The sequence below is a fragment of the Meles meles genome, chromosome 6, assembly GCF_922984935.1.
Source record: "Meles meles chromosome 6, mMelMel3.1 paternal haplotype, whole genome shotgun sequence".
Lineage (NCBI taxonomy): Eukaryota > Metazoa > Chordata > Mammalia > Carnivora > Mustelidae > Meles > Meles meles.
This window is the reverse complement of record NC_060071.1, coordinates 148,719,880-148,741,086: the sequence shown is the minus strand read 5'-3', so window position 1 is coordinate 148,741,086 and position 21,207 is coordinate 148,719,880. Positions and strand designations below refer to the sequence as shown.

The 21,207-nt window shown below is 39.6% G+C and overlaps 1 protein-coding gene across 1 annotated transcript in view; it reads right to left on the bottom strand.

Annotated features, from left to right (window-relative positions):
- Window positions 1–21,207, bottom strand: part of RCOR1 (REST corepressor 1) — a 124,601-nt gene that overhangs the window by 40,756 nt on the left and 62,638 nt on the right. Inside the window, exon 3 of the mRNA XM_046008608.1 lies at window positions 4,067–4,150. Coding sequence (XP_045864564.1) covers window positions 4,067–4,150 — 84 coding nt within the window. The remainder of the gene's footprint in view (window positions 1–4,066; window positions 4,151–21,207) is intronic.

Here is a 21,207-nt window from a genome sequence, read left to right as displayed (position 1 = left end):
TCATCCCTACAGCTTTTCAGTTTAAAAACCAAGAAACAGACTCTTAACTATAGAGAACTGACGATTACCAGGGTTGGAGGGGAGCGCGATGCATGAAACAGGTGATGGAGATTAAGGAGTGCGCTTGGGACAATGAGCACCAGTTGATTAAAACTTTAAAAAATTAACTAAGTTTAAACAAGAAAGAAGAACTGAAAGACTTCAAATATCCAGTTACAGAATGAATAAGTAATGGGAATAAAAGGCACAGCCTAAGAAATACAGTCGGTGGTACCGGAACAGTGCTTTACGGTGACAAATGGGAGCCACACTTGGGTGAGCACAACGTAACGTACACAGACTTCTAGAATCACTACACTGTGCATCTGGAAGTAACTAACATTGTCAACTATACTTCAACTTTGTAAAAATGATTAAATTATGGGACACCCATTACTTGTTATTTAAAAACTAGGTAACTGTAAATGTACTGAGGCAGAACAGAGTCCCAGATAGATTGTTAAGAACAAACTGCTGAAAAGCTCACACTTTGTGATTTAAAAATTTATATATTAATATGTATAAAAATATTGGGGAGGGCGCTTGGGTGACTCAGTCGATTGACCGTCTGCCTTTGGCTCAGGTCATGATTAGGGTCGTGGGATGGAGTGTGTCCCCCACTCCCCAATCAATCAGGCTCCCTGCTCGGTGGAGAGTCTGCTTCTCCCTCTCCCTCCGCCCCTTCCCCTCAACTCAAGTTCTTTCTCTACTCCATTCTCAAGTAAATAAATAATGATCTTTTTTAAAAAAAGGAAGTACATATATTATACACAGTGACTATGAGGATGGTCATTGTCTACATTATATATTCTGTGTTGTATGAAATTGCTACAACAGCATTCATTTTAATAACCACAAAATAGTTCTGCAAACGTGCAGTAACACTAAGAGGCACAGCTCTAAAACAGCTACTTGAGAAGAAAGAAACCAACGCAAGACAAACCAGAGATCTACAGGTATCTTAACATGAGGGGTATCTGCCAGCAATCTATACATGTTCCAAATCTCCTATTCCTACGCAGAGTGAGAACCAATGCTGGACAACCAAGACTTACACATTCTTTGAAAATGAAGAACGTCAAAAAGAAAAGGCTTCTTTTTTGCCCATATATGGTAGGGAAGGGAGTTGAGGGGAAATAATAGGTGTGCAAATGGAAAAAATTGTACCCCTGCCCACATTCACACTACAATCACGCTGTAAGGCCCAACTGTGATTAGACTACTAGACGAGGACTGGAGGATTCCCAAAGCTCCACAAACAGGAGCCTACTAAGCGGAACCTAAGTCACGCCAGGACACCACATCGTGTTTACATCCTCACCCCTGAGCAGGTGGGCAAGTTCCCAATAACCCCACACTCCATTCCTAGAGCGCATCCTAAGAAAAGACTAAAAACACAACAAAAAAACAAAAAATGAAAGAGGAAAAGCTCTAGGAGTCAGTTTTTCACTATAGCTTTCTTTTTTAAATTTTTTTGGTTGTTGCTGTTAGCATGTAATGTATTATTTTCACCAGGGGTGCACGTCTGTGAGTCATCAGGCTTACACCATTCACAGCACTCGCCATAGCACACACCCTCCCCAGTGTCCATCCCCCAGCCACCCCATCCCTCCCACCCCCTCTCCACCTCCAGCAACCCTCAGTTTGTTTCCTGAGATTAAGAGTCTCTTATGGCTTGTCTCTCTCTGGTTTCATCTTGTTTCAGTTCACTACAGCTTTCTTTTATAACAGCCAACAACTCAGAAACAATGTAAATTTTCAAGAGAAGAAGATAAATAAATACATCCATCTACCCAAATGATGGACATGGTAATTTAACAACCAATGTGGGAAATGCTTAGGTCAGTATCAGGAAAACAACACACAGACATATACACACCCACATCATCTCAATGATATAAACACACACATCAGAGGGAAAAAAATAGGGCTGGGAATAATCCCAAAACGTTTACAACAGTTATCTCTGGGTAATGGAATAATGTGTGAGCTGATCCTTCTTTATAATTTCCTGTATCTTCTAAACTCTCAATAATATAGAAATGTTATTTGCATATTGGCTTTAAAAGTTTCAAGTTTTAAACGCTTACATTAACACTGCGAATTTACTGTAGGCGATACCACTGTCTCTGAACCAGGGTGAAATCAGCACACCTGGATACGGCTATCGGCGTCACCACTTACTATCTGTGTCAGTCTCATAAACCTCTTTGACTGTGGAATGCCATCTGCAAAATGGGGACAGAAATTTCCTCTTGGGTTGCTGTGAAGAGTGAATGCATTTTAGTGCAGTGCTTGCCACAAAGCTTAATTGAATGTTCACGATTCTGGATATTTGGTTCTGGGTACCATCAATTCATATGGGGACTGTGACCAACTGGAACATACCAGTAGTGTAAAAGAGAGACCCAAAAATCAAACCATCTGAAAAACACCTTGAACAACCAGGCTGGTTTAACGTGGACTGCGATGGTAAAGGGGATGGGATGACGGAACATCGGAAAGACTCGTCAGAAAGCAGACCTATTTAGCAGAGTTCAGAAAAGTAAAGCTTTAAAAATTACAGACAGGCAGATTTTCAACTTTCTGTCAAAGAGAATATGTTCAAAAAAGGAACAGATTGCTTTTATAAGTTAATGCAAGTACTCAAAGGGGAAATAAACACACAGGAAGTACTTAAAAGGTCTTTTCCAGCACAGTAAAGACATCAGAAATGCCAATACACTTCCTTTTGCTATTTTGTTCTTCATTATAAACTCATTAAGCAGCAGCCTGATAGAAGCAAAATTAAGATACTCTTAAAATCAGATTAGACTGAGATTATTTTATTACTGCTAAATTCAGCATTATTAAGAGCAGATGAATTTCTTGTATTCCATGGAGGGGACTGTACAAAGAAGAATCGTTTCTGGTCAAAATTAGACCTGTTTCTTTACCATATGAGCTCTTTGCACCTTAAATGTGCTAACATGGATACTGAATATACAAGAGAATATTTAATACGAATCCTCTCTCATACTTACTTGACAGTGGAAACTGGTCAACATCTATTTTAATACTAGAAAACACACTTTGGGAAATCCTGATCAAAGTCTAAAAATCTGGGCCTTTACTCACAATTGAACAGTTTCCTGATAACATTTATCACGGGTGGCTTTCTTAGATTTTTTAAAAATAAAAAATCTAAGAAAAAATCCAAGAGCATTGATTCTTAACCTATTTTTGTCAAAGACCCCTTTGAAAATCCAGAAAAACATACACCAAAAAATACTTTGCATGGGATTTCTAAGTTCACAAATCCCCATAAATTCCATCCATGAACCTCTAATGAAAAATTTTCCAAAAGGGAATTTAGTTTTTCTTCTCTAAGTTACAAAGCAAATTAAACCTTTGAAAATGCCAAAGACTTATGGTAATATATCTGATACAAAATTAATTTTGCTGATATCATTTGAGCAGAGGGGAGAGAGAAAAGGTGAAAAATTAAACTCTGAATATACAATTAATATTACTAATAGCTATAGGACCCTTATCCCCCCAAAATAATATTCAAAGTAGCTCAGGGTATTCATCCTAATATAATTTTAAACTCATAAAACAGAATCAGTTCAATACTTCTCCTTCTAGCTAGGCTGAAGTCTTACAGTATAAATAAAGCCTGTTTCCAATAACATGAATTTTGCCCTTTGTAACCCTTCAATTATAAATTTATAAATCTGTAAATTCCCAGCTGAGGGAGCTTTACACTGCATTATAATTTTCTTTCCACTCTAAGCTTTACCTCCTAGTTATTCCAGGATTAGCCTATACAGCATTTTGAAAAAAAAAAAAAAAAAAAAAGAATATTATGAAACCACTGGTTAAGAATCTTTAAGTCCTTATGACAAGCCACAGTAAAGAAATGCACTTTCAAACTTAAATGTAAGAAAACTACAATGTGTATAGGGACTTTTAGCTACAAAACTGACTTTAAAACTTTGCATTAAATAAGAAGAAAGAGGGAAAATAAAAGTCCTTTAAAACTTACGTTTTGCTTCTGATAGATTCTGATTAGGTGACCAGACCAGCATGCCAAGATTGTCTCGTTCTTGACTGCGTCTTGCTAGTTTGGCTTGGGAGAAATAAAAAAAGAAAATTCTCATTATAATTTAACAGACATAATAAGCAATGATTAACAGCACCATTCTGGTCTTTTAATCCTTGGAACGTGGTGACACCATGCACCTTTTACCGAAATCTGCCCCAATGGAACCTGCACTTACATCACGGGGTGAGCATGGCCCTCAAGTCTGCCAACATGCATTTACTTCTAAGCCCTCTACTATTAACAAACAGGTTTACTATTCTCATTTGCGAGGTGAAGAAATGAAACAGCTCATTTAGTAGAAGGCGGTAGTCAGGACTGAACTCAGGCACAACAGCTACACTGGCCAGGGGTTTAAAGGCCTTATATACAAAGACACTCTGCCTGCAGACACGGGACATCCCAAAGGAAAGCCTCAAAGATTCTTTTAAAATATGTATACTTCGGGGGGCGCCTGGGTGGCTCAGTGGGTTAAAGCCTCTGCCTTTGGCTCAGGTCAGATCTCAGGGTCCTGGGATTGAGTCCCGCATCAGGCTCTCTGCTCTTCGGGGAGCCTGCTTCCACCCCCACCCCTGCCTGTCTCTCTGCCTACTTGTGATCTCTGTCAAATAAAAAAAAATTTTAAAATCTAAGAAAAAAAAATAATATGTATACTTTGGGGTGCCTGGGTGGCTCAGTGGGTTAAGCCTCTGCCTTTGGCTCAGGTCATGATCTCAGGGTCCTGGGATCGAGCCCAGCATCAGGCTTTCTGCTTAGCAGGGAGCCTGCTTCCTCCTCTCTCTCTGCCTGCTTCTCTGCCTACTTGTGATCTCTCTGCCATATAAATAAATAAAATCTTTTTAAAAATAAAAAATGTATACTTCATGTGTGCTTTGAGTACCTTTATCCTTCTCTGCCAGAGTAACTTTTGAGGGCCTTGACAACAGGAACCCAAAGATTCTTTTGACAACTTTATTATTAAAGAATAAATTAAAAATACTTCATCTGAAAGCAAGCTTCCTTTATTTTTTTAAAAACATTTTACTTATGAGAGTGAGAGAGAGCACAAGCAGGAGCAGCAGGTAGAGGGAGAAGTAGACTCCGCACTGGCAGAAAGCCCAACATGAAGCTTGATCCCAGGACTCTGGGATCGTGACCTGAGCCAAAACCAAGAGTCAGAAGCTCAACAAACTGAGCCACCCAGGTGCCCCTGAAAGCAAACTTCTTAAATGTACTCAAATGCTTGAAAATCTATGATACAAAATAGTAGACCAAAGGTTTAAAAGTGGCAGGTGTTGAGCTCACATGTATAACTGGATCAACCACAAGCAACAGTCATATACTACAAGAGAGACATTTAAATGTTATCTTCAAAAGGTACAGAGGAGTGGAGACATTAAGAGGCTCACTAACAAGCCTTTTACACTGGTTAGGCCCAAACTTATTCATTTCAAAAGTATTCTTACCTTTGTTTTTTCGTTTTCCTTTTTTTAAGATTTTATTTGAGAGAGAGAAAGGGCACACCCATTAAAGGCTCACAAAGCCTGGTTTAAGAATTCCTGTTTTCTATGAAACTGCCAGATCTCTAACCTTTAATTTTATTTATTAGTGTGTTCTAGGTTTTATAAAGAAAGAGATTTTTGACAAAATCTAGGGGGCAGTTACATTAAGGAAAAATAATGGGATGGTGGAAGGGAAAGACCCAAAGTGTGGACACTATGAATCAGGCAAGGTGGGAAGAGGAAATCCACATTGAAAAGGCAGAATTTAAAATGTCTTACTCACAGACAACATGATCATCTGTGTAGAAAATCTACAAAAAGTTACTAGAACCAATGAGTCTAGCAACGTTGCAGGAAACAAGATCAATAATTTTTTAAAAAGTAAAAATCAAAATAGTTAATAAAAATCAAAATTAAAGAATACCTCTTTCAGGAGTTAATAAAATTAATAAAAGTTAATAAAAATCAAAATTGAAGAATATCCCTTTCATCCCTACTCCCCTTAGGGATCTGGTACAACATACACACTGAAAACTATAAAACATTTCTGAGAGAAACCAAAAAAGATCTAAGCAAATGGGAAGACGTACCATGTAAATGGATCAAAAGACACAGTATTAACATTCTCTCCAAATTGCTCTACAGATTTACTGCAATCCCAGTCAAAAATCCCAGCACATGTTTTTGTAGGAACTGAAAAACATCCTAAAAGTCATACAGGAGCACAAGGTACCTAAAGAGCCAGAGCAGCTGTGAGCGGAGCCAGCTGGAAGGCCCACTGGATCAAAGCTAGTTAAGATTCAGTAATGCGGACAGTGCTGCGGCGGCGCACAGGGAAGTGAATTAATGTAACGCAGTCCGGAAACAGAACCACACATACAGGGTCAACGATTATCCACAGAGGCACAAAGGCAAAATCCAATGGAGAAAAATAATCTTCTTAACAAATGATGCTGAAACAATGGATACTCACATTTCAGAAAATTAACATGGGTCCATACTTTACATATACAAACATACAAAAATTAACTCAAAACTGATGATACAACTAAATGTAAACCAGAAGTTATAAAACTGCTACAGGAAAACATGAAAAAACCTTTTTGGGGTGCCTGGGTAGCTCAGTCGGTTAAGCGTCCAATTCTTGATTTCTATTCAGGTCACAATCTCAGGGGTGTGAAATCAAGCCCTGTGTGGGCCTCAGGACTCAGGTGAGAATCTCAACTGCTTGAGATTCTCTCTCCTCTGCCCCTCCCCTTGCTCCCACCCATGTGCTCTCTAATAAAAGTAAATAAATCTTAAAAAAAAAAAAATCTTTTGAACTTAGGTTGAAAAAGATCTTAGATAAAACACCAAAAGCACAATCCATAAAAGAAAAAAAAAATCCATAAATTGGGGCTTCATCCAAAGTAAAAACTTCTGCTCAAGTGACCCTTTTAAGGAAACGAAAAGTCAAGCCAAAGACTGAGAAATTGCAAATCATGTATCTGATAAAGAGAATCTATAAAGAACACTCAAAATTCAACATTAAGAAATGATATTGTTAAAGAACAAAAATGGGCAAAAAAATTTGAATAAACCTCCAATATGCCTCCAAAGAAGGCATAAGGACAGCAAACAAGCACACGGAATAGAAAGATATGCAAATTAGTCACTAGAGAAAGGCAAATTAAAACCATTCACGATTTCAAAACAAACCTATTAAGTGTATGAAACTAAGAAGACAGACCATATCAAGGTTTGGCAATAATGTGGAGGAACCAGAACATCTAGTGGGGGAAAGTGTGGCAATTTCCTAAAATTGTCACATACCACTCAATGGAATAATTTTTCTTGGCAACTTCTCTTAAAAAAAAAAAAAAAAAGGCTATTTAAACATACAAAGGAATCTCAAAGTAATTACGCCGAGTGAAAGAGTCACAAATAAAGGTGGAGGGGGTTAGAAAGAATTCTGTAGTACTGGACAGGACTTGATGGTTAACAGTATGAATTCCTAGTTTTCGATGTCCACTGAGAGGGCCTTGCTGCAATCCAGCAATAATGAGTACATCTAACTCCTATATCTCGATTCTAAATACCACTCACTTATAAAAGAAACCAGGTCTCCTTGGAGAAATGGGTGATTCCAGGACTAGGACAGGAAATGGATAAGATGACCCTAGAATATCCTGTTATGCCAAAAGGTAAGAAAATGTTCGAAGAATGATGGGCTCTGACTCCCCTAGGACAAATCTAGAACTTAAGCAAAAACTTAAATGACAGCAATAAAATAATAATCTGTGAGTCCATACTGATAGAAAACAAAAAGACAGATAGGTTGAGTAAAAGGGGAGGCCAGAACAGTGAGGTCAAAGTTGGAAGCTGCACACCTCTGTCTTACTGTAGAAAAGAGCAGTGTGGTATTGGCAAAAAAAAAAAAAAAAAAAAGATACACAGATCAGTGGCACAGGAGGCAGTTCAGAAACAGACTCATATAAGTAAATATGGTCAAACTTTGTGATGGAGGTGCAAAAGCAATTCAATGCAGAGAGGATTAGTTTCAACACCCGTTCAACAAAGGGGATTTTCACAACTGGATCTCCATATGCAAAAAAGAAGAAAAAAAGAAAAGTGAATGCTAGACCTACACACCTCACATCTTATAAAAATTTTATTCAAAATGGGCATTCCATACACTGGAATACTACACAACAATGAAAACAAACACACTACTGATACACAGCCGTATCTCCCACACATCACACCCAGTGAAAGAAGCAAGTCTCCGAAGGTTACATATTCTACAATTCCATTTATATGACGTTCTGGGAAAGGTGAAACCATAATGATAGGAAAAAGATCAATGTTCCAGGGGTTAGAAGTAGGAGGAAGGCTAAGAACTGTACAAGATAATGTTCTGAAGAGATTAAACTGTTCTGTATCCCAACTGTGATGGTGGTTGTATGAACTATGCTTATTTCAACATTCACAAATAAGTACACCAATTTACTGAAGAATACAAATATGATGAAAACAAAACAGTGTAGGGCACCTGGGGTGCTCAGTGGGTTAAGCCTCTGCCTTTGGCTCAGGTCGTGATCTCAGGGTCCTGGATCGAGCCTCGCATTGGGCTCTCTGCTCAGTGGGGAGCCTGCTTCCCTCTCTCTCTGCCTGCCTCTCCTCCTACTTGTAATCTCTGTCAGATAACTAAATAAAATCTTAAAAAAAAAAAGAAAACAAAGCAGTGTCATTAATTTCTGGATTGACACTTATGCCTTCTGAGGGTGCTAACTGTGAAGCTGCTCTCTTTGTTTAAGGTCAATTGCCAAGTTTTCAAAACCTTAAAAAATGAGCCCAGACCTGAAGTAGAAGGGTTACAAGGAAACTACAATTACCAGCTCCCGTGACTGGGGAGAAGAAAAAGAACGCACTAGCGAGAATGTACCTTCGCACAACTACTTTAGAAAGCTGGCGCCATATGATGAAGTATGGATACCCAGCAAACCAGCAATCCATCTCTAGATATAAATACACACAACAGCAATGTTTGTCAAATTACCAGTCAGACCTATGAAGTTAATTCACTGGTCCCTAATCAGCATTTTTTAAAAATTAAGAACACAAAGCATCAGCACATTGCTTCATTAAGTATGTATATAAGCTATTAGTTAAGATTTCTTACACACACACTCACTACTAGTCTGGTTCTCTGGAGAACTCTGACTGACATGATTGTTACCAGAGGCTTGTTTACGGTTCTAAAATACAGGAAAAATTTAAAAGTCTTATCAATGGGAATTGGCTAAACCATAGTATACGCAGTCAAAGGAATTAAATACAGAATGTAAAATTCATCAGATGTACAGATATCAACAATTTGGTTCCAAAAAGTTAAAGGAAATATATAATACTATAATGTAAATATTAAAAATATAGGGCGCCTGGGTGGCTCAGTGGGTTGGCCTCTGCCTTCAGCTCAGGTCGTGATCCCGGGATCCTGGGATAGAGTCCTGTGTCAGGCTCTCTGCTCAGCGAGGAGTCGGCTTCCTCCTCTCTCTCTGCCTGCCTCTCTGCCTACTTGTGATCTCTCTCTGTCAAAATAAATAAGTCTTTAAAACTATATATATATATAAAACTGATGCTACATGTTATTAGGGCTACATACATTTCTTTTTTATGTTAAAATTTTATTTTGGGGCACCTTTTATTTTATTTTGTGGCTCAGTGGGTTAAAGCCTCTGCCTTCAGCTCAGGTCATGATCTCAGTGTCCTGGGATCAAGTCCCACATTGGTCTCTCTGCTCAACAGGGAGCCTGCTTACCCCCACCCCCCCGCCTGTCTCTCTGCCTACTTGTGATCTCTCTCTCTGTCAGATAAATAAATATTAAAAAATAAATAAATAAAAGGTTTTATTTATTTATTTGACATACACACACACACACACACACACACACACACATATATATAAAGAGAGAAAGAAAGCAAGCAGGGTGAGTGGCAGAGGGAGAAGAGGCTCTCCTCGGAGCAGGGAACCCAATGCAGAACTCGATCCCAGGACCCTGGGATCATTCCATGAGCTGAAGGCAGTCGATTAAGAAACTGAGCCACCCAGGCGCCCCAGTGGTACACACATTTAAAGTATAAAATGTGCATGATAAAAATATTAAAAACTCCAGTAACGGCCACTCGAAGAGCGGATGATCTTGCTTGGCCTGTTATCTGTAATGCTTCATTACTTTCTGCAAATCTGAGTGGTAGGTAGGTAAATATTTTCTGGTAGATTCTATGTTATAAAATTTTGAAACATTTTTCGAAGGTTTTTGTTTTTTTTTTTTTTTTTAGATTTTATTTATTTATTTGACAGACAGAGATCAGAAGTAGGCAGAGAGGCAGACAGAGAGAGAAGAAGGGGAAGCAGGCTCCCTGCTGAGCAGACAGCCCGATGCGGGGCTCAATCCCAGGACCCTGGGATCATGACCTGAGCCGAAGGCAGAGGCTTTAACCCACTGAGCCACCCATGCGCCCCTGCAAGGGTTTGTTGTTGTTGTTGTTGTTTTGGAAGGGTTTTTTTTTTTAAGCCTTCACTGTGTGATCTGATGTTATCTAACATCGCTCCTGTGTGCCAGCAGAGAATCATCTTGTTCCATGTTAAGGGAAATACTCAGCATATTTTCTGTTCTGCCTGGAAACCCTGAATTAGTTCTCATTCTCCAAGGCTTACTGTATTTGCTACCTGGGACTGGAGTGTCAGCTTACAATTACATTTTACATTCCACCAGCAGTACACTAGGGTTTCAATTTCTCCACATCTTCTCCGACACTTGTTTTTACCGGACTTTCTGGTTCTACCCGTGAGTGTGAAACAGTGTGTCACTGTAGTTTTGATCTCCATTTCTCTGATGACTAGTGATACTGAGCATTTTTAACATACTTACTCATCATTTGTGTGTATTTCTGGGAGAAATGTTCACCCAGATCCTTTGCCCATTTGTTAACGGGATTATTTGTCTAGAATAATGTGACTGTAAAACAGTACAGCCACTTTGAGAAACAGATTAGCAGTTCTTCAAAAGGTTAAATATAGGGGCACCTGGGTGGCTCAGTGGGTTAAAGCCTCTGCCTTCGGCTCAGGTCATGATCCCAGGGTCCTGGAATCGAGCCCCACATCGGGCTCTCTGCTCAGCGGGAAGCCTGTTTCCTCCTCTCCCTCTGCCTGCCTCTCTGCCTACTTGTGATCTCTATCTGTCAAATAAATAAATAAAATCTTTAAAAAAAAAAAAAAAAGGTTAAATATAGTTACCCTGCAACCTGGCCATTCCATACCTAGAGATGCAGCCCAGAGAAATGAAAACATATATCCACATGAGAACTCGCATACAAATGTTCACAGCACCGGTGTTTGTAACAGCCAAAAGGTCGTAATGGTGCCCATCAACCAGTGAATGAATACACAGTTGACCCCTGAAAAATGCAGAGGCTGGGGATGCCAAAAATTCGCCTATAGGGGCGCCTGGGTGGCTCAGAAGGCTGGGTCTCTGCCTTCTGCTCAGGTCATGATCTCAGGGTCCTGGGATCAAGCCCTGCATCAGGCTCTTTGCTCAGCGGGGAGCCTGCTTACCCCTCTCTCTCTGCCTGCCTCTCTGCCTACTTGTAATCTATCTCTCTCTCTCTGTCAAATAAATAAATAAAATCTTAAAAAAAATTCACCTATAACTTCTGACTCCCCCCAACTTACCTACTAATAGTCCATTGTTGTCTGGAAGCATTACTGATAACATTAACAGTCAATTACCACACAGCCTGTATGTTGTATTATATACTGTATTCTGACAATAATGTAAGCTAGAGAAAAAAACGCTAAGAAAATTGTAAGGGAGGGACACCTGGGTGACCCAATCACTTAAGTGTCTGCCTTCGGCTCAGGTCATGATCCCAGGGTCCTGGGACGGAGCCCTGAGTCGGGTTCCTTGCTCAGCGGGGAATCTGCTTCTCCCTCTGCCTCTGCTCACCCCCAACTCATGCTATCTCTCTCTAATAAATACATCAAAAATCTTAGAAGAAAAAAAAGAAAATCATAAGGGAAATATATTTACAGTGCTGTAAAAAATCCTCATACAAGTGAACGCACACAGTACTGTTACAGAGTCAAGTGCACGGCATATGGAATGTATGCATATGATGGACTACTGTGCTGCCATGAAAAAAAGAATTTGGTATTAACCCATGCTCGGTATGGGGGAAACCTGAAAGCATTATGCTAGGCGAGAGCAGCCAGTCACCAAAAAAACACATACTGCATAATTCTACTCATACGAAATGTCCAGAATAGGCAACTCTACAGATCAGTAAATGCTAATGGGTACAGGGTTTCTTTGTGGGATGGAGAGAATGGTCTAAAATGGACTTTAGTGATGTTGCATAACTCTGTAAATATATTGAAAACTACCAAATTGTATATTTTATTTATTTTTTAAAAGATTTCATTTATTTATTTGACAGAGAACATGAGTAGGGCAGAGGAGCCAGGGAAGAGGGAGAAGCAGATTCCCTGCTGAGCCTGGAGCCCAATAAGGGACTCAGTCCCAGGACCCTGGGATCCTATATGAGCCGAAGGCAGATGCTTAACCGACTGAGCCACCCAGGTTCCCTGCATAATACATTTGAATTATAAATTATACATTTTGTGAATTATATCTCAAAAAAGCTGTTATAGGGGTACCTGTAACAAGCAGGGAGTCTGCTTCCCCCTCTCTCTCTGCCTGCCTCTCTGCTTACTTCTGATCTGTCAAATAAATAAATAAAATCTTAAAAAAAAAAGGCTGTTATAAAAAGCAAGTGAGAATACTTGTTTTAATTGCTTTTAGCATATGTATTTCTTTTGAATAAATGAACTAAAAAGTGGGGAGCCTAGGTGGCTCAGTCAGTTAAGGATCCAATTCTTGGTTTCAGCTCAGGTCATGACCTCAGGGTCCTGGGACTGAGTCATGCATCACGCCCCATGCTAAGCTCAGGGTCTGCTTGGGATTCTCTCTCCCTCTCCCCCAACCCTCCTCCTGCCTGCATACTCTCAAATAAATAAATAAATCTTTAAAAAATAATTAAAAAGCAAAAATATGAACTGTAGATAGGACAAATCACCTTATAAACTTAAACAGCAGATAATTCTAGGAAAAAAGTAGGCACCAGACTGGGAGGAAAAATGGAATTTGTGTTTTGCTACACCATATAGTTCCTTTTTGTTTGGATTTTTTATTATAAAAATGCATTCCAATAGTATGTCTGCAATTACATTTTCTTTTAAAGAAAAGCATTAAGGAAATTCATCTAAAACCTGTGAATAATCATTTCATAATTTTAATTCTTATGTTCCTCTTTTCCTAAAAATGAGAAAAACTGTACAGATTACTTACAAAAGTAAACTAAATACACCTTCAGAATTAAAGAACTCTAAACTCTAACAGCGACATCCACTATAATGGAAATAGAGTAAAAGAAAGCATTATCACACTCAATTTCAGTTAAAAAAATTTTAATTGTTTTGGGGATTTTTTTGCTTTTGTTTCCTTTGTTGTTTGTTTTTTTAGTTTCAGTGATTTTGATCTTGCTCTTACTATTTTACAGTGTATAGCGAGACATATTACCATAGACCTAGAGCCTAAACAGATAAAATCTTAAAATTGAAAAAAAAAAAATTGAAAAACCTGTAACTATAAACCAAGACTATCCCCTTTTTCCTCTACTTGGCCTAGCAGAAGGAGTGGTGGGGGGCAACTTTCCTGCAGGATTAAGCACTCAGATCGCCATGACAGGATCAACGAAGATGATCTCAAATTCAAAGATGACAAATATGAAGGGAAAAAATACTATTAGGATAAGAGTTTGCAGATATTATAATTAACAAATACAGAATTATAAATATATACAAATGTTTAAAGAAAGAGAAGTTGGAATGAATAAGCAACAAAACATTATCAAAAATTACCAGAAGGCTTTGAAAAAGAACCAGCTAGTACTTAAAAAAAGAAAAGAAAAATCATCCAAAGAAAATCTCAATAAATAAAGTATAGCAGGGTAGATGCAGCTGAAAAGCGACAAAATCTAAAATATTATTCATAATACAAAATAGAGATAAGATGATAAATATGAAAGACAGGTTAAGAGCAGTGGGGGATAGAAAAAGATTAACCTATATATAATCAAGGTCCCAGAAAAAAAGAATACAGATTTGAGGAGGCAGTATTTGAGGCAATAAACTTGATAATTTTACAGATTATTATGATGAAAGACATGAATCCAGTATGTCCACTGAGCAGGATGAATTAAAAAGAAAATCATACCGAGGCCCCATTATGGTGAAACTGAGATATTCCACAGACAAAGGAGAAATCTTACAAACTGTCTGAGACAACTCCTTATAAAGTTGGGCTTAAAACCATTTTATTAGCTAGCAATTCAATTCCTAGACGTGCGCTCCAGAGAAATACTCATCCACAAAAAGAATAAGAGCAGCCTTATTCATAACAGCCTAAAACTAGAAACAATCCAAGCGTCCATCAACAGACTGAGAGCAGAACAGCAGGGCCATCGCGCAGAGCAACGCTACAGACACAAAGGAACGAACTGGGGCTGCAAGCGACCACGTGGATCAGCCTCAGAAACAAAAGAACACGAAGAGCAAAAAGCCCCCGATCATGAAGAATATGAACCGCAGAACGTACTAACATGAAATCCACGCACAGTAAAACCCGCTACGTGATGGCGGAAATGAGAGTGCATGGTACAGGAGGGGTGGTACCCGGAAAGGGGTACGAGGGAGCCATGCAGGGTGCTGGGGATGTTCGAGGGGTCAGACACCACAGCACGTACGATTGTTCAATCGCGCTAACACTCAAGAGCCACGCGTGTGCTCTGTGTCAGTTATACCTTAACCCAAACAGGACTTTCATAAAGGTTGGGAGAAATTTCAAAATCCTGAGAATAAGATCACCTACAAATACAATCACAGACAGGAAATTCCCAAAAGCACCAGCAGCCAGATATAGAAAAATATCCTGAAAGTGCTCAGGGGAAATACTAAGAATGTATCCTGCAAAATTCTCAGAAAATAGGCAAATTACAAGAATAACTTTGGGAGATTTTTACCTAAAGAATTTGTGCAGGAAAAAAAAAATCTTGAAAGACTGATATTCAAAAAAGAAATGGGAAGTAAATAAGATTTTGTAAATACTGCCTATAAAAAATAAAAATCATGTCCAATTTAAGGAGTTTTGAAAAAGACCAGAACAAAAATTCTGGAGATTGACAACATTTAACTCAGGGGTAGTGAATCATAGCTGAACCATTCTAAAGATCAAAGATGAACTTTACAGGTTGTGAGGTGAGGGGCAGCTCAGTCCGTTGGGCATCCAAAGCTTGATTCTACCTCAGGTCTCGTACTCAGGGTCCTGCGATCAGGTCCCACATCAGGCTCTTGGCTCAGCAGGGAGTCTGCCTGACATTCTCTCCCTCCCTCTCTCTTTTCCCCTCCCCCTGCTCACATGCTCCCGCTCAAATAAATAAAATCTTTGTTAAAAAAAAAAAAAGATTTTGTTTATTTGGCAGAGAGAGACACAGCAAGAGAGGGAACATAAGCCAGGGGAGAGGCTGAGGGGGAAGCAGGCTCCCCACTGAGCAGGGAGCCCCATGTGGGGCTCAATCCCAGGAGCCTGGGATCATGACCTGATCTGAAGTTGGACGTTTAACCAACTGAGACACCCAGGCGTCCCTCAAATAAATAAATCTTTTAAGAAAAAAAAGAAAGAAAGAAAGATTAACTCTACATGTTAAATTAAGTCTGCACAGTAAAACTTAAAGAACAGTTATTAAAAGTTAGTATAGATAAACTTCTAAACCAGGAGAAGGCAGAAAAATGGAAGACTCCTTAACAAAATAAAACTTAAGAGTGGGGGCGCCTGGGTGGCTCAGTGGGTTAAAGCCTCTGCCTTCGGCTCAGGTCATGATCCCAGGGTCCTGGGATCGAGCCCCGCATCGGGCTCTCTGCTCAGCAGGGAGCCTGCTTCCTCCTCTCTCCCTCTCTGCCTGCCTCTCTGCCTGCTTGTGATTTCTGTCTTTCAAATAAATAAATAAAATCTTTAAAAAAAAAAAACTTAAGAGTGGGACAAAATAAAATGACATGAAAATTGTAATTTTATAAGCCCCTAATAAAGCAGCATCAAAATAAACATGGCAAAAGCTGATGGAAAAACAAAGTTGACAAATACAGCACCAGACTGAAAGATTATTTGTTGACAGTCCAAACAAAAATTAAAAGATACATAAGACCTAAACACACTGAACAATTTTCATTTACTGGACATACTTTGAAGGTTGCATCTAATGATTAAAGTATAAACATTCATCTCAAGCAAATTAACAAAATATTTACAAAAATGACCATCTCAAGACCAAAAAGCATCTCTAAACACATTTCAAAGAATAGGTTGCATAGACATTATACTGGGTAGAAACCACAATACAATTAAAAGCCAATAATTACAAGATTATGATTCAAAAATCATCATATATTCAGAAATGACAAAATACTCTTACACAATCCCGGATCAAAGAAATCTTGACTAAAAAAATTAAAATCACTTAAAACTGAACAACAGAATACTACAAACTTAGGCGAACCAATGGAAGAGGCAACTTACCAAAAAATTTAATCAAAAAAGTGGATATATATATCCAAATACACCAGAAATTAAGGAAAAAATTACAAACAACACTGCCCAAACTTGAGAATTAAGGCAAAAGGAGTGTTTTTGTGCGATGTTATCCTCTTTTTTCTGGTAGTGGCTGTAGGACTAGGAGAAACCGTTAAAAAGGCACTACGCTAGGGGTGCCCCTCTCCCTTTGCCTGATGGAGGCTCCCCTTGCTTATGTTCACTTGCACTCACTCTCTCTCTCTTACAAATAGATAGGAGGGAGGGAGGGAGGGAGGAAGGAGGGAGGAAGGAGGGAGGGAGGGAAGGAAGGAATTCTTGGGGTGCCTGTGGCACAACTGTTTAAGAATTGACTCTTAATCTCTGCTCAGGTCACGATCTCAGGGTCGTGAAATTGAGCCTTGCGCTGAGGGTCTGCATTCAGTGGAGTCTGCTTGTCCCTCTCCCTCTGCTCCCCACCACAACTCCACTCACGGGCTCTGTCTCGATCTCCTAAAATAAATAAAATCTTCTTTAAAAAAAATTAGTAGATCCAGGAGCCCTGCGTGGCTCAGTTGGTTCAAACATCTCCCTTCAACCCAGGTCATGATCACAAAGTCCTGGGATTGAGCTTCATGTCAGGCTCCCTGCTCAGTGGGGAGTCTGCTTCTCCCTCTCCCTTTGCTGCTCCCCCTGCTTGTGCTTTCTCTCTCCCACCCCAAATAAAATCTTTTTGATAAATAAAATTGGTAGATTCTTATTCTTTTTTAAGATTTTATTTATTTATTTATTTGAGAGAGAGAGAGCGAGCGAGCGAGCGAGCAGGTTCCCCACTGAGCAGGGAGCCCAATGTGATGCTTGATGCCAGGACCCTGGGATCATGAACTGAGCCGAAGGCAGATGCTTAACCAACTGAGCCGCCAAGGTGCCCCCGTAGATTCTTAATCTTCAATGTACCAACTGGCCATCCATACTTTCGCTATATCCTGTGAAGCTATGTATCCATAAATTTAACCTGTGTGTTAAATTTAGGTTACAAATCAAAAATCATTTTGTAACTCCAAATTTTTGGCTTATTTTGGGCCTTCAGAAGGAAATATAAATCAATCTAAACAGCACTACTAGTACAATATTATTACTACTGTTATAATTAACATATGTATTTACTATGTAGCAGGTGCTATCCACTTTCACCTGTTAGCTCACTTAATCTTCCTAACAACCCTCTGAAGCAGGTATTATCACTATCCCCATTCTACAGATTGAAAAATTGAGGCACAGAGAGAGAATGGAGTAACATGTCCAAGATCTCACCCATGTGCAGCAGATTCCAGAACCCATTATGTTAACTGTTATATACAAGGCCTACATTTTAGAGACACAGTAAGTTATGAGAAGTATAAAGAGATCAAAAGCTAGAATATAAAGTACATTTTTCTGCCTCATAGTATTATTCCATTAATTATCTTAACATTTAAGAATTCTCAAATGACAACAGTTTGTCCTCTATAAATCAAAGAAGTCAGAAACAATTTGGTATCTAAACACTTCTATCTTCCTACAATCAAATTATACATGTCTGGGGTGCCTGGGATCTAGTTCCACATCAGGCTCCTTGCTCAGTTAGGAGCCTGCTTCTCTCTTTGCCTGCCACTCCCCCTGCTTGTGTGCTCACTCTCTGACCAATAAGCAAATGAAATCTTAAAAAAAAAAAAGAAAAAATTAGACATGTCTTTGTCTGGTTCTCTTCCAAGCTCTTCTTTTTTAAATGCTAAAAGTTTTGAGTTGGAATAAATAACGCATAATTTTTTTATCATGAGCTCTCTGAAATTAAAGTCTACAGTAAACACAGAAATATTATAAAGCTCTTAAAAACTCAAACTCGGGGTGCCCAGGTGGCTCAGTTGGTTGAGCAGGTTAAGCATCTGCTTTTGGCTCCAGCCATGATCCTAGGGTCCAGGCATGGAGCCCCGCACAGGGCTCCCCTGCATGGCAGGGAGCCTGCTTCTCCCTCTCCAGAACCCCCTGCTTGTGAGTGTGAGCCCTCTCTTTGCCTCTGCCAAATAAATACATAAAGTCTTTAAAAAAAAAAAAAAAAAAGAAAGAAACAAAAAAATACCTCAAACTTCATCCAAGTGCTCCCGAATTTGATGAGAACCCTGACAAACCCCATTTCTGCCAAGTGATGAAAGTCAGCATCAACAGTTGGTAAGTCAGGCTGAGAGTATGCACCTGCACGTCATCCTGAACCCCTCCTCCTCCACTTCCTGCCAGATCCCTAACCCTAACCCACTGAACCCCTCAATCATACTTCTCAACTCTTTTTAAATCACTCTCTCTTCAACCCCACTGCCACTGTCTTAAGTTGAAGTTTTCATCTTTTTTCACCTTGTCTGGAACTCTCCAGGCTAACCAAGATCACGAACATGGACCTATCCTCAAAGTCAGAGTCTCTCCACTCCAGCTAGAGCAATCTTTCTGAATCACAGTTCTGATCAAATCACTTCTGATGTTTAAAATCCTTCCACAGAGATCCTAACCCTCCTCTCCTTAAGTGTAGACTGCACATAATATCTTCTTCAAAAGAATATTATGGAAGGGAGGGTGGGGAGGGGGAAGGGAATGATTAACCTCATGGTGGAGATACCTGACAAATACGACCTCAGCCAGGCGACGAAAGCCAACACCAACAGAGACTAAGTCATGTTATACCAGTATGTGCTCCTGATATGTGATAAGAATGGCACATTACCTCTGGGGTCTTCCTCCCAATACCTTTGGTCTAACCATTAGAAGACCATCAGACAAATCCCAACCGGAAAACATTTTTTAAAGATTCCTAACTAGTAGTATTCCTCAAAAATGCCAGTCATCAAACACTTTGTGTTTGATGTCTTAAGGAGTCCTTAAGACACTGTCACAGCCAAGAGAGCCAAAGGAACCATGGCAACTAAATGGAATGTCATGTCCTGGATGGGATCCTGGATCAGGAAAAGGGCATTAGGTAAAAACTAAGGCAATGTTAATAAATTATAATTGTGGATAATAATAATGAATCAATATTGGTTCATTAATTGTAACAAACATACTAATGTAAGATATTAATATTAACAATAGGGGAAACAGAGTGAGATATACAGGAATTCTCTTCTGTAAAGCTGAAACTATTCTAAAATAAGTTTACTTTGAAAACAAGTCCTGCCACGGCTTCCCCATTGTCTTTAGGATAAAACCATAACATTCTAAGGCCCTACACCATCTGGCCAGCCTTTCTAACCTATGTCCCATTCTCACAACTCATCTACCCACACATGGTAATTCTATTGCTGTCCCTTTTTAGTTCCCCACATCTTTCCTCTTAAATTTCCTTCTCACTGCAATATCCCTCACTATCTTTTCCCACCGGATGACTCTCATTAATCTTTCAAGATAGCCCAAGGATTAGGATCTTTGGAAAGTCCGCTCTAATTTCCCCAAGCCAGGTGAGCAGTCTCCCCGATGCTGAATACTCCCATGACAGTCTCATAGCTCAGAGTCTGATCATTCATGGTCTGCATACTGCAGGCACCTAATGGCTCAATCAGTGGAGCATATGAGTCTTGATCTTGGGGTTGTGAGTCTAAACCCTATGCTGCGTACAGAGATTCCTTAGAAGTTAAAAAAAAAAGAAATTCTTCAAAGAAAAAAAAAGAGGAAAAACAAAGACACACTGCTGCTGGGCAAAGAAAAAGGGTCTCTGTAAGTTAAGACAACTATTACTGGTAGTGATTATTATGAGTGACTTTGGGATAATTAAGATCTCATTAACTCTTGGTATGTGCCAGTAACTGAGCTAAAGCTCCATATATATCTGCATCATAAAATGTGCCAAACAACATTATGAGATAACAACTGTTCTCCTTGGAACACGGGACCTGGGTGGCTCAGTAGCTTGTAAGCGTCTGCCTTCAGCGCAGGTCATAATCCCAGGGTCCTGGGAGAGAGCCCCACATCAGGCTCCCTGCTCAGGGGGAAGCCTGCTTCTCCCTCTCCTACTCACCCTGCTTGAGTTCCCTTTCTCACTGTGTCTCTGTCAAACAAACAAAAATCTTGAAGAGAGAGAGAGAGAACTGTTCTATGTTTGAAAGGTGGGGTTAAGCAACACATTCGAGCACAACATTGGCCCAGATCTGAGCTCACCATCTGAAACTAAATCCCATGCTGGGTCTGAATCTCATCTTAGCCACCTTGTCTCTGAGTGGTAAGGAACAGTTTAGTGGACACCTGCTGAAAAAATGAAGAATAATGCCTTCCCTGTGTCCAGGTTTCTATGAGCATCAAAAGGGGCACATATTAGTAAGTACCTGGTACCTACCATTGTCCTCTTTTGTCTCCCCTATTAGACTGAGGTCCTCGAGACCTCTGTGTATCTTCACTGTCTGACACATTCAAGGTGCTTCAC